Source organism: Sorex fumeus, unplaced genomic scaffold, assembly GCF_029834395.1.
Source record: "Sorex fumeus unplaced genomic scaffold, SorFum_2.1 ptg000024l, whole genome shotgun sequence".
NCBI classification, from domain to species: domain Eukaryota; kingdom Metazoa; phylum Chordata; class Mammalia; order Eulipotyphla; family Soricidae; genus Sorex; species Sorex fumeus.
The window spans coordinates 1,961,318-1,974,667 of NW_026606081.1; the positions used below are offsets into that span (position 1 = coordinate 1,961,318).

Below are 13,350 nucleotides of genomic sequence, written 5' to 3' on the forward strand. Positions count from 1 at the left end.
AAGCTGTTAGACAAATGTATGTTGATATTTGAAAAGCCTTTTTTCCCTAAATAAATTTCTGTCCATATCTTTTACCATAATTTCAGCATACTGATGGCATCACTAGGATCAAACATAATTCTAATAGATAAAAGATAAATCTTTTCCCTTTGAAAACTTTTCGAATTCATTCTGTATTAATCAGAAGCCAAATTGTAGTAGACCTTGATCCACATTCAGGCTAATAACTACCTTACTGATTAACACTTCGACATGGGAAACAGCCCACTAATATACTCTGTGAACTGAGTATAAGCTGAACAGTGAACATCCCGAGCTGAGAAATCTTAAACCATAATGTATAAAGATCAAAAAAGTTTTTCTCAGAATTCACCTCCTAAATTAAAAGACAAAAATATCATGGGATACTTAAATTTTAAGAAAGAGGAACTCTCTTCTTTATTTTGACCAAAATGCTGGAAAGGCAATTATACTTTCTTATGAAGCCGCCATAATTTCTTGTGAGGCATTAAAAAACACCTGAAATAGCAAATTATCAGCTGCACAGGTTTAAGGTCTGTATGGTTAATATTGTCAAGACCATTTTGATAAAGCCATGCGTCAGATGCAGTTAATTCATCAGTTCAGCCAAACTTGTGGTTATAGCCATTCATTAATGAGTTTTCCTGTTGCTTTTTTAAGACAAAAAAGGAGTCATATGTTTTAAGTAAACTTAATTCAAGAATTGTTCTCCCCTTGCAGCAAGTAATCCTTATAAACTTCATTCAGCTATTGGAAAAAATATTTTTTCTTTTTTTTTATTAAAAAAATTTTTAATAGTGAGACATCATGAGGTACAGTTGCAGACTTACACATTTTTGTGCTTGGGTTTCAATTACACAATGATCAAATACCCATCCCTCCTCCAGTGCCCATTTCCCACCACCACGGATCCCGGTATCCCTCCCAACCCCCATCCAAGGAAAAAATATTTTACTTCCCTCGTGGAGGCTGAAATAAAAATTGAGATATTTCCATGGAATAGAGCCATTGTGGCAACAAATAAACACTCAGTTCTACAAAATCTCTGTGAATTATAAATGACTCTGTGTACCTTGAGTTAAATGAAAAAAATATGATGTCTTTGAAAATATAAAACATAGCTGTAAAAAAAGTCTGACAGGATATAAATATTTATTTGGAAACATGTATTATGTTTGCATGACTAAACTTAAAGCAAATGTAATCCATGTTTGTTCTGGTGGGTGGAAGCAACATCAGAATTGAATAAAGAGTATAAGGGCAAAAATGCACCAGCACTTTCTACGAATCACCTAGAGCGTTTGATAGGTGTGACATTATAAATGCCCAAAAGAAAAAATTAAACTTTGCTATGATTTTGTTAACAATGTGTTTCTATGTAGTATTACTTATTTTGATTGTGACTGTATTTCACACACCCTCTCCAAAACAATGTAAAAGTAATCTCTTAAATCATCTGAATGACAGTGGTGATATTATGGAAACATTTAAAAATAGATTTCAATAGTAACTGCCTTGCCAAACTGGAACCATCCTTTATAATGAAGCACAAATTGTATTTCCAAGAAAGCTTCCTCATCCAGTATATACCCAGGTTAAACTGCCTTCTGGGATTAGTGCCACAGTGATAGCCTCTATGTTGAAGCAGATGCTATTCATGTATACACTCTCTTATTTTCATGGAACTACCAACATCACACTGGCACTTTTCACACTTAGAAGTGGACTCATTCATTCATTCATTCATTCATATAGCATTTATTTATTGAATATCTAGTTTATATCCAGTCAGGATAGCATGAAAAAACTACTCAACTCTCTGATCCTAAACAAGTTTATTCTGGTATAGAAAAAAGAGAAAAATGAATAAACAATTACAAGAATAAGCCACAAAGACCAGGATCTAATAAAACAATCAGCACCATAGGAGTCTTGGGGGACCAGGAAGTTTTTGAGTGGGAATAGACAGTGAAGCCAAATCTCAAGTCTGAGCTAGAAAGGGGGAAGAAACGAGGCTGCAGGGGGAAAAACCTACAGGAAACATGCAGAAAAGAAAATTAGTCTTCACCCAGAAGAAAAAGGGTAAGATCTGCATATTAAAATGTCATCTGGGTGGTTAGTGGCCAGACAACTAAAGAATGCAGAAATGGAGACAGGACATTAATTTGGAGGCATTTTAGCAAACTGGTCCAAAGATGATGATCCCTGGAAAAGGGACTTGGAGCAAGAATCTGTGGAAGTGAGGTGGAGGGAACATGAAGTGTCAATGCCCTCCACAGCATTGGCTTGGGTTACTGATTGTTCTGTGGGTGGTGTCATTCACAGATCTAGGGAAAATTTAGAGACAGATACATAAATGGATCCATGGGAAAAAATGAGAAAAAAAAGCTAATTGAACTCTTTGCATATTGACATTATATATTTGGGGGATTGGGGAAGCGGCTGAGCCAAATGTGGTGGTGCTCAGAACTTATTCCTGAGTCTGTCCTTTGGAATCACTCCTGAGTGTTCAGGGCAACACAGGGAGTGCCAGGGATGAAATCAGGGTCGGGAATGTGCAAGGCGAGCCCCTTAAGTTCTGTACAGTCTCTGCTACTGTTGACATTACATTTTAATCAGGAATGCAATCTTGATTAAATGGAGAAATCAGAAATCTCAAAATAATATTAGGGCTATTAAGATATTATAACTTCACTTAACAGGAAAGGAGCTTACATCAGTGTTCAAACTAAGTTTAATGAAACAACAGTTGAGAATTAGAAAAAGTTTCTACTCCATGAATGCTGAAACTGGCCTTTTGTCTCTACAATCTCCAGAAGAATAAAAAAAGAACCTATAAGCATGGGCATATGTATTTGTGTGTACCAAAATTCAGAACACATTTAAATCCATGAACATAGATTTTTATGTGTCTTCATATGTGACCACATAGACACTTTAACAAAACAACGGAAATGCTAAATCTCAGAAGTCCTTTTATGTTTAGATACCAATTTATTTTCTATTTTTTGTCCTTAGATTATGTTACTTGATGTATTTAATTACGGAAAATTCACTGGGACAAAATTACACTTGGCAGTTTGTATAAGCACTAGTTACAGCAGAAAGGTCATAGGATTCCTGAAAAACTAAACAGAAAATGCAAAGAAAGAACTAGCAAAATATGAGAAAAATAGATAAAAAAGCTAATAAATCAAAAGAGAAAGCAATCCAAATGTCAGATCACAGTAAACTCTACTGCATTTATAAAAGGAGAGACACCCAAAAAAGAAGATCCCACCATACCTCCACCCCCCAAAAGGAGAAAAATAAGGGCAGATAAGCCACAGTTGATGTTGAGAGACTCCATTCCTGGAAAACAGCTAATTATTCAGATAAAGAGAAAGGGAGGAGTTATAACAGTGACTCACTTCCACCTCCCCTTGAAAGGATTGATAAGACAGGAAGCATCACGGGCTAGAGTTCTTTTAAAGGTGCCTCCGGGACAGAAAGACCCCAAGGCCTTAAAAGGACACTTAAAAGGCTAGTGCTAGGTAGCAGTATCCAGAAAGCTATCCATTCCTGGTGCTGATTAGCTTTTCCTTCCTCTCCTTTCCTCCTTTCCGACCTATGTGATCTGGAATGAATGACCAGTGTGTCAGTCATGTGCCATAGCTGTGAAGGAGCACAGTCATCCAGTGAATAAGGAGATTTTTCTTCCCTGTTTCTAAGAGCAAGGAATGGCAATGGAACATAAAACTAGAAAAGAAATAGATTCTTATTGTATAACCTTAAAAATACAACCTTTTTTCCTGTATGGGGTGGTTATTCATGAATATGGATTGCACAATAAATAAAGAACATTCCACATACAAACAGAATGTATATATTTTGGCAAATATGTAAATAATTGATCATTTGCCCATAATGCATGGGCTAAAGAGTTTTACAAAATAATTTAAATGATTTAGGAAAATTAAACAAATATGCACTTTAAAAAAATTAAAAATATACCAATACTATTTATTATTTGATAGATTAAAAAGCATACATTATTATTCATGGAAAAGTAACAGTGTTTTCAGCTGATTATTAGTTTTTGGCAGTGGGGGATGGGGACAAAGCCTTCCTTATTATAGACCATAAAACACATGTACATATGTGTGTATATATAGATATATATAAATACAAGCATATGTGTTTATATCATAAATTTTCTCTATTATAGAGAAATGGAAATCCATAAATATATCACCAGCTGTAGGGTTCAAAGTTTACTGCTTTAGAAAGAACTTGAGAAGGACAGAGAAAGAAACAGAGGCAGAGAGAGAAATGGAAGATGTTTGGTGGCTTTGGAATATTCTACAGAGAGGCCAGGAAGATAGCTCAAAGGACTTGAGTTTATCTGTGCTTGAGAGGGACCCAGGCTTATTTTTTAATTTGTGAAAATAAAAAATGTATATACAGGCCTGTAGAGCCATTACTGGCTCACCAGTCTCCAAACACACAAAGCAGTGGAACAAAAAGAAAAATTCAAGATAGGAAAAAAGTCATTCCCAAAGACTTTAGGAAGTAAAATCTAACATAACTATAAAGTTTGCATATCTTTTAATGCTCTCTGATACCACGCATCTTATAAGATGTAACTTGCTTAATTCTATTGCATTAGTATCAAAATATCTCTCTCACTAATGCAGGTGGCCTTATCGATAGGATTATACTGTATCAAAAAATGCACACTAGCACTGATAATATGTTTTAACAAATATTTCATTTATATATTCTGTTTAATTACATAATTAAAATCCTGAGGGAAATTAAATTTATTATTTTCTATTAATAACTAAAATGCCCAAAACTTATAGGCCAAAAGTGAAACTACAGTCATAACATTGATTATTTTTTTGATTCTAACAAAAAAGTATCATTCAAGATTTAATTAGGAAGCCAAAACAAAGGATATTACTTTTTTAGTTGAAAAGGAAATAGTAATTGACTATGAAGTCATGGTACTATTTAATACTAGTGATAAAATAAGTTTTTGTTCTCTTACTAGTTTTAAGAAACTGGGTTTCTTACAATTCAGTACATAAATGTATTTCTAGTATTTTTTTAATTATGGAGAAAGTCACTGTCACTGTCCTCCCGTTGTTCATCTATTTGCTCGAGCGGGCCCAGTAATGTCTCCATTGGAGACTTTGTTGTTACCGTGTTTGGCATATTGAATACATCACGGGGAGCTTGCCAGGCTCTGCCATGCGGGCGAGATACTCTCGGTAGCTTGCCGGGCTCTCCGGGAGGGGTGGAGGAATTGAACTCGGGTCGGCCAAGTTGGCTGCGTGCAAGGCAAACGCCCTACCGCTGTGCTATTGCTCCAGCCCATGGAGAAAGTAAATAATAAAATATACTCAATGGGTTTTGCTTTGAAAGTCAAATGTAATATAGTAAATATAGTCCAGGATCATCCATGTACTTAGTCACAGTAGTACTATATGTTTTAAGTAATTTTTTCTCTGAAAATGTAGATCTTAAAAAGTTGATGCTACACATTCATGTTTATTTTACATGAGTATATGTTTGAAAAGAATTTATGCAAAAATAAGTGTAACAAATTAATATTGTGATAATATTGGTGATTATAAAGATTAGTGATGTTAAAATGATCTTTCTTCTTTTTCTGTGATAAAATTTGATGTGAAAACATTCTAAGTTTACTCTCAATGTTGAATTACTAAGATGCAAAAACATGACATCTTTAAATGCAAAGGTCTCAAAAGTCATGATGCAAATCTAATGAAATTGAATAACAAGACTGATTGTTAAGATAAAGTTGGAAAACATAGTATTTTTTTAAGTCTCCTTCATAAATTTAAACTTTAAGCAAAGAAAACCATTTATTTCCCACAAAAGATACAAAAGAAACCTATCACAGTGAGTCAGTGAATTACAAACCATAATCTAAAATGAATTATGAGCTTTTTTTTTGGCTTTTTGGGTCATACCTGGTGATACTCAGGGGTAACTCCTGGCTCTGCATTCAGGAATTACTCCTGGCAGTGCCCAAGGAACCATACGGGATGCCAAAGATTGAACTTGGGTTGGCCGTGTGCAAGGCAAACACTCTCCCCACTGTACTACCTCTCCAACCCAATTATGAGTTTTTTAAATATTTCCTGTGATTATCTGAACGGGCTGGAGCGATAGCACAGCAGTAGTGCGTTTGCCTTGCATGCAGCCAACATGGTCGACCCGAGTTCGATTCCTCTGCCCCTCTCGGAGAGCCCAGCAAGCTACCGAGAGTATCTCGCCTGCACGGCAGAGCCTGGCAAGCTCCCCGTGACGTATTCATATGCCAGACACAGTAACAACAAAGTCTCCAATGGAGACGTTACTGGGCCTGCTCGAGCAAATCGATGAACAACGGGAGGACAGACAGTGATACAGATCTGAACTAACTGATGCTCATACTTATTTATTGATCTGTTCAACAAAAGGATTTTAACAACAAGCATTGCATTATCTGCAAGTGAATTAGGTCATTATTTTCTGTGTCCTACAAGAAAATTTACTGGCATTAGACAGTACATGGGTAAGATGCTTTGCAGCTCTCCTCCACTGCATGTGGTCCCCTGAGCATCTTAGGCGTGATCCTATACTACAGAGTCAGTAGTAAGCCCTGGGGTTGATGGACATGGCCCAATCACCCCTCTCCCACCCACACACAACTCTGAAAAAAATAGTATCATTCAAGATTCAATTAGGAAGCTAAAACAAAGGATATTACTTTTTTAGTTGGAAAGGAAACAGTAATTGACTATGAAGTCATGGTACTATTTAATACTAGTGATAAAATAGATAAAATAAAGTTTTTGTTCTCTTACTAGTTTTAAGAAATAAAACACACTATTCATGTGCTTGATTTTTGGTTTCTAGAAGTTTGTTTTTAATTATTTCAATGGGCGTTCCAGAGTTCTCTCCTATTTCATTTTATGACTTGAAGTCAACACATCATGTGCCAGCATGATGAGAGACTAGTAAACAACAGAGTTGGTTGTGGCTTATTCATCTGAACACAGCCAGGCATAACTATGGCTCTGTGTTTGTATGGTGCAATACCTGGACATCTATACAGCTTTCTTGCCTGTGCAATATCTCCTTTGCTTAAACGAGTTCGCTGTCCGATTGCAGGGCGAACGCCATTATCATCACGAGAGGGTAGAATCGTATCCAGAAACATCCCCCTGAAAAAAATCAGAAGTAAGCCATATATAAGTCACCAAATTAAGATAAACATATATATTCTTTATAAACAAAAGGGTGATTACTCAAGCTTAAGGAAAAATAAATCAATGGCATGCTTTAAACAATACTGTCAGATCTCGTTGCAATGAAAGAAGTGTCTTTTTCTATCAAAATTTAAATTCAATGCCAGAATCAGTAAGAACTGTGGGTAATTATTATATTTGAACAAATACAGGCATATATATTTTACAAGTAAATAAAATCAACACTTAATTTCTTAATGTTAATAAATGCTATTTCTTAAGAAAGTGTTATTTAAAATGAATTCAGTAATTCATAGTTTATATTTGAGTTCTACTTTTTACCAAGTACTCGAAAGAACAGAAGTCTGAAATTTGTGGAGGGCAGAGGAAGGGTTGAGCTACACTCAACTGTACTCTGGGCTTACTTCTACACTGCATCTTTGTTCCTGATATGAAAATTTTAACATTTCTGATTATGTGTTGAGAAATAGATGCTAGAAAATTGCAAAAATCCCATAAGTAGCCAAAAATAGTGATCTGGGAATAAATATATGGGTGTTAACTGAGTATATAATAGGGAAAGGATTAACTGCCGTGGTTTAAGAGATGCAAATTTCTTACCTGGGATCTATTTGATGATTTCAGCTTTAGAATGAAGTAAATCAAACCTCAAATTTATTGGTCTTTCAAAAAAATCATTTATCATTAATGAAATAACTTTGATTCATGGTTTATGGTATTCTAAGTTATCTGAAATATAATTAAAAAATCAAGCCCCTTCTCTGACAATTGATTTTGTTTAGCATTACTATCAGTTGACCGCCAAAATGACCAAAATAAAAAACAATTTTCACACAAGGTATAACATTCGAACTTACCATCCCAGGACCCTATTCAACTTCAGAATGCCTAACTCTTGTTAAATAATGTTCTGTCATTAAAAATACTCTTGGGTTTGGTAATCAGATTCACTAAATGCTTCACACTTTGGAAATATAAGTTTAAAAAATTAAAATAAAAAAATAAAATTTTTATATTGAGTTGATTGATAGAAAACATAGAAATATTTTAAAATCTCAAATTTCTGAGGTTGGCAAAATATACCAACCAAATATTTTTGTACCTCCAGACCCTATCTGAAAAGTGTTTGTAGTTCTAAAGTGAAACAAAGCTTTGTGAGGAGCTTGAGTAAAGGAAGTGAGTGAGGAGCTTGAGTAGTGGAATACTGAGTAGAGGAATTAAAAGTCAAAAGGTATAACCTGAGACTCCAACCTTGAGAAGGTGTTCCTGGCATAGTGCATGATGCTGTCAAAATCATATCTCTCTCCAAGGGAGTTTACTTCTCCGGGCTCCATCTTCAGGAAATTGTATTCTTGGCCTAAGAATCAAGCACATGTACAGGTCAGAAGTCTTCTAGCATACAGAGAGGAAAACGAGAAAGTCTAGCCTAGACTAGCAGCCCTGTCTGCTCTTTATCTAATGGTTGACTTTCTGGCTAATTAAAATGACATACTAATGTCCATGATTGAGAAGAACATAAATACCCAATATCTCTGTGTTCCTTTGGTTAACACACTGGAAGAGAAATATTGAATTAAATTAATAATTTAATCTCTTCCAAGGACAGGAGTTCCAAAAGCATACTTTTGGCTTATTATATACAAAGATCCTTTAAGCTCCTCGTAATACTTCTTTCTCTAGAATCTTACCATTTTTTTTATTACTGCAGGAATGATTATTTTAAAAAAATAGTATCTCATCTGGTGAGTTTTCCATTTTCCTCACATGTCAACATTTGCCAAAACAAAATTTTAAAAATATCCCTATTTTATTTATATCACTTTCAACAAATTTCTGGGGAAAATGTTAAAAGCAGTATTTGTGTGTATACACAATAATACACGATCTAGTTCTGGTGTTGTCAACAAATATCAGCACCAAATAAGAGATTTTCTATAATAATCTATAATAAGAAGAGACAGCCCTTCGAGGCTTTTTACTCAAGAAGAATATACTTCTTAGTATTTTTTTACACTTTTCATAACTAGCATTTTAATTATCAGACATCTTCATTTAATAAGCTTGTCAAACAATCTGCTTATATCTGTATAGTTCTCGCCCCCGCGGCAGAGCCTGGCAAGCTCCCCGTGACGTATTCGATATGCCAGACACAGTAACAACAAAGTCTCCAATAGAGATGTTACTGGGCCCGCTCGAGCAAATAGTTATATATTTCCAAAAAATTTAAAATCAAAATGAATATATGCAGTTTAGGGGTTTCAAAAGCATGAAATTTCCTCATGGGGTGTAGTTCTTAGTGATTCAATGTACACGATTTAAACAAAGATTTCTGCTTTTATTGCTTAAATGGTTTATATAACTTTAAAAGTACTAAAATATCAAGAAGTAAAAGTAAAATTTTAGAATTCCAAATTTCAGGTTAGAAGTAAGAATGAAACTATTGCAATACTCCTTTAAGTAGTTGTTATTCCAACTCTCATATCATGACTAAACATAAAAAGAATATATTAAGAAAAAGTTTTCCCAAGTAAATAAGCGCTGAGTAATGCCACTAAGTAAAATCGCTTCATAACTATGTGAGAAGGAATCTGGAATGTTTCCTTGAGCACAGAGGATGACAGAATCAGTCTGAAGTGACAGAACCAATTAAAGTACTTTAATAAAAAATAGTAACAACAAGTCTCACCATTTGTTGTGAGACGTTACTGGTGCCCACTCGAGAAAATCAATGAACAACAGGAGGACAGTGCTACAGTGCTAATATTCAGATTAAAGTACTTTTGTCCATTTTTCAAAGAATGCACACAAAAAAGGATATCAAAGGTATTAACCAGCCCATATGGTAAAATATGTAATCTAAAAATTGTTATAAATTATTTTTGTCTATTAGCTAAATATTGAATCAATGAAAGTATGAATAGCCATAATTTTCTCAAGCCTGATTAAGTATTATATATACAACTCATTTCTAGCTTTTTATCATATTTTGAACAAAAGTCATTTATAAGTGTAAGAATCATTCTTTACAAGTTTTTGTGATTGTCCACATGGTAAATGTTTGATAAACAGAACTATTTGTGATTAATAGAAAACTTAGAGCAATGGTATAGTATAGTTAATTTTCAAAAACATGTCCTCTTCATTACTCTCCACTTGCTCTAAGGTAGGAAAGAGATTACAGTAGATGATTCAGATGTTAGATTATGAGTCTTCTATGTTGGGAACTCCAAGTTTGAGTTACTGGCATTTCATCTTCCCGAAATACCTACTTCAGTTCCTGTTTGTTTGTTTTTTTAATTCTTGTTAACTAAGCCCCAAAGAGCATTTTTCCCCTTTCAAAACAAAAGACAAAAATCAAAAGTGAAACGTTCAGTGTTGGTTCAGCAGCAAGTACCCAAGACAAGCCCCACATCTTCCCCAGAAGCCCTTTACACATATATCATAGTATCCCCACTTTGAACTTTCAGTTTTATATGACATGTTATAATTTTCAAAGTTGTCTTGGGCGGGGGTGTGGGGAATGCTAATCTGCAAATGAAAAAAAAAACGTTTTATATAAACTGATGTTCATTGCTTCCTCTGTTTTATACACTTTGGGCTCACAAAACAGTTTCATATAAATATTCTATATCTGGATACAGATATCCAGATATCTATATCTGGCCGTGTGTGTGGAGAAAAATCTCTATACTTTCTGTACTTCTATTGAATATTCAACAATACACCTTATTTTGTTATTCTTGAATTGTCTTTCCCACGGAATCATGTTACACTAACTTTTTTCCTAGAGCTTATATGAAAACTTCTTATGCATTTCAGTATTTAAAATGTTGATTAACTATACCCCCATTTTCTGTCGATTTTATCTTCTAATCTAACCAACTTTTTCTGAGGCAGTCCTTTCCACTATTCTATTCCTATATTCAATATATATTTTATAATCTATTAAATTTTTCTTTGTCTATTAAGTATCTATATTTGGGTCATCCAAAGACTTGTGAAACGCAAGATGTTAAATAAAAATATTATTCATCTCTTTTTCTCTCAAAATTGGTTGCTTTCCCTATATTCTTGCTCTTTTTAATGCTAGATTGCCTTGAATTTCTCCTCAAATGAAGATGTTTCTCAAACATTGTTTTTGAAAGATCATGCACCTTTTCCTATCGATATGCACCAACCTAACAGAGAACTGAACTGCCTCTTTCAAAAATGATTTCCATAAGCCCTAATCGATTTTCCTTACTTCAGGTAATTCTCCCACCCCCATCTCTACATTCCCAGCTAATGATCTTTACAGCTGAACACATTTTTTAAAATACAACTTATTATTTTTATTGTTCCCTAGTAGCTAGAGGATAAAATCTAAATATTCAGCTTACCAAAAGACAATTCCCCTATGTTCTCAGCTCCCTAGGTCATGGCCAATTTATGTCCCACTTATAGCTTTCTGGGTAGCCAACAGTGGACAATGAAAATGATTCAATTTTCAGTATTTGTACTTTTGATCATGAAGTTTTACCAGCTTAGAAATTTCACCTCTCTCTGTACACTTATAATGCCTTTTTCTTACTTCTAAATTTAAAATCCTAGTTGATCTCTCTTTTCTCTTTTGATCAAGGCACATTTTTGTCATGACTGATTGTTCTCTGTGCTACTCTAAACAAAAATTTTGCTATTTTCACACTCACAATCATTTGTGAATATGCACATATCCCACACTGAGCTTTGCGTTTTTATTACAGAATATCAAACATCTAGTAGTGCCTCAACATATAAATACTATCAAACATGTGATAATAAATAGGTTATTTAATTAATGCTGTTAATTATCAGAAATTCTAATGAATTCAATGTTTATTAATTTTTTCTCAAAGAAATGAGCACAAAATTTTTTATGCTCAAAATGTATTCTAACTCATAAAACAAATTGAACATGAGGACGTTTTCCCCTCTGGCAACTGAAATGTACTGATTCCTATAGTTTTTTTCAAGCTGCCACAAATAAAAAGCTTCAAGTCTATTTCACGGACCAAGTGTCGTAAGCTTACATTAAAATCATATATTAAAAACTAACGAAAACATTCTTGAGAATTTGCCATTGTCGTAGTCGAATTCAAGAAAAATATCAAAGAAACTATTTGTACTATCCTGGAAATGATTCACATCCCTGGAATTTTCTTCAGAAATTGTTCCTAGTATAATATAGATCCCTATAGCAGCAGCACGTCTCCAGCAAATTCGGGCCCTCTCTAAATCCCTACAACATAAATTATAGAATTAAGTATTAACATGCTTTTTAAGAAGAAGTCTTTAATAAAATTAATTTATGGTTTAAAAGCCTACACCCATATTTGGAAGACACAAGTTTGGAAATAAAACAGCTTAAGGCCAGTTTAAAGGTTACATGAGATCACTTGGTGGTAGAAGAAAAATTTGAACAGGACATTATTATGATGTTTCCAGCAAAACATTGGTTTAAGCACATCAAAAGTTCTCCATTCACAATTTTTCAGAAGTTTCATGGTAAGCTTCCAAAATACAGTTTAAAGATACACAGTCAACCTGAAACATTCTGAATTCTCTCACCTGGCTGGATGTTTTCTCTTATGATGGTTACATGGTTATCTCGATCTGGCCGTGTGTGTTCATGCCAAAAGCCTATCACGTGGCCCAACTCGTGAACAACAATTCCAAATTTATCACAGTTCTTGCCAATGGAGATCGCCTGAGGGCCATTTCCTCGTCGACCTACGTAGGAGCAGCATCTGGAATAAAGTGGAAAGTTGAGATGGTGTAGAAAGGGTGACACAGATAGAAATAGAACATAGTATCGGAAGTATTAAAATGAACTATAACATCCATCCCAGGAAGAGGGCAGATCAGTCCTTCTTTAATAAGGGCAGCTAATTTCTAATAACCTAGTAATTTTTGTACAGCAAATGTTTCCAAATAAGCGTATTTTTACTGGTCCAAATATTAGAACACTTTCTAGTAATAAGTTTTAGAATTATTAAAAAGACAAATTAGGAAATAAAATAATTCTGATGCTCAACATGCTATTAAA

General features: G+C 34.3%; 1 protein-coding gene across 1 annotated transcript in view; it reads right to left on the bottom strand.

The window, feature by feature from the left end:
• TLL1 (tolloid like 1) overlaps nt 1-13,350 on the bottom strand; it is a 218,111-nt gene that overhangs the window by 71,246 nt on the left and 133,515 nt on the right. Inside the window, exons 6-8 of the mRNA XM_056114096.1 lie at nt 12,873-13,051; nt 8,538-8,643; nt 7,117-7,241 (exon numbers count right to left, since the gene is read on the bottom strand). Coding sequence (XP_055970071.1) covers nt 7,117-7,241; nt 8,538-8,643; nt 12,873-13,051 — 410 coding nt within the window. The remainder of the gene's footprint in view (nt 1-7,116; nt 7,242-8,537; nt 8,644-12,872; nt 13,052-13,350) is intronic.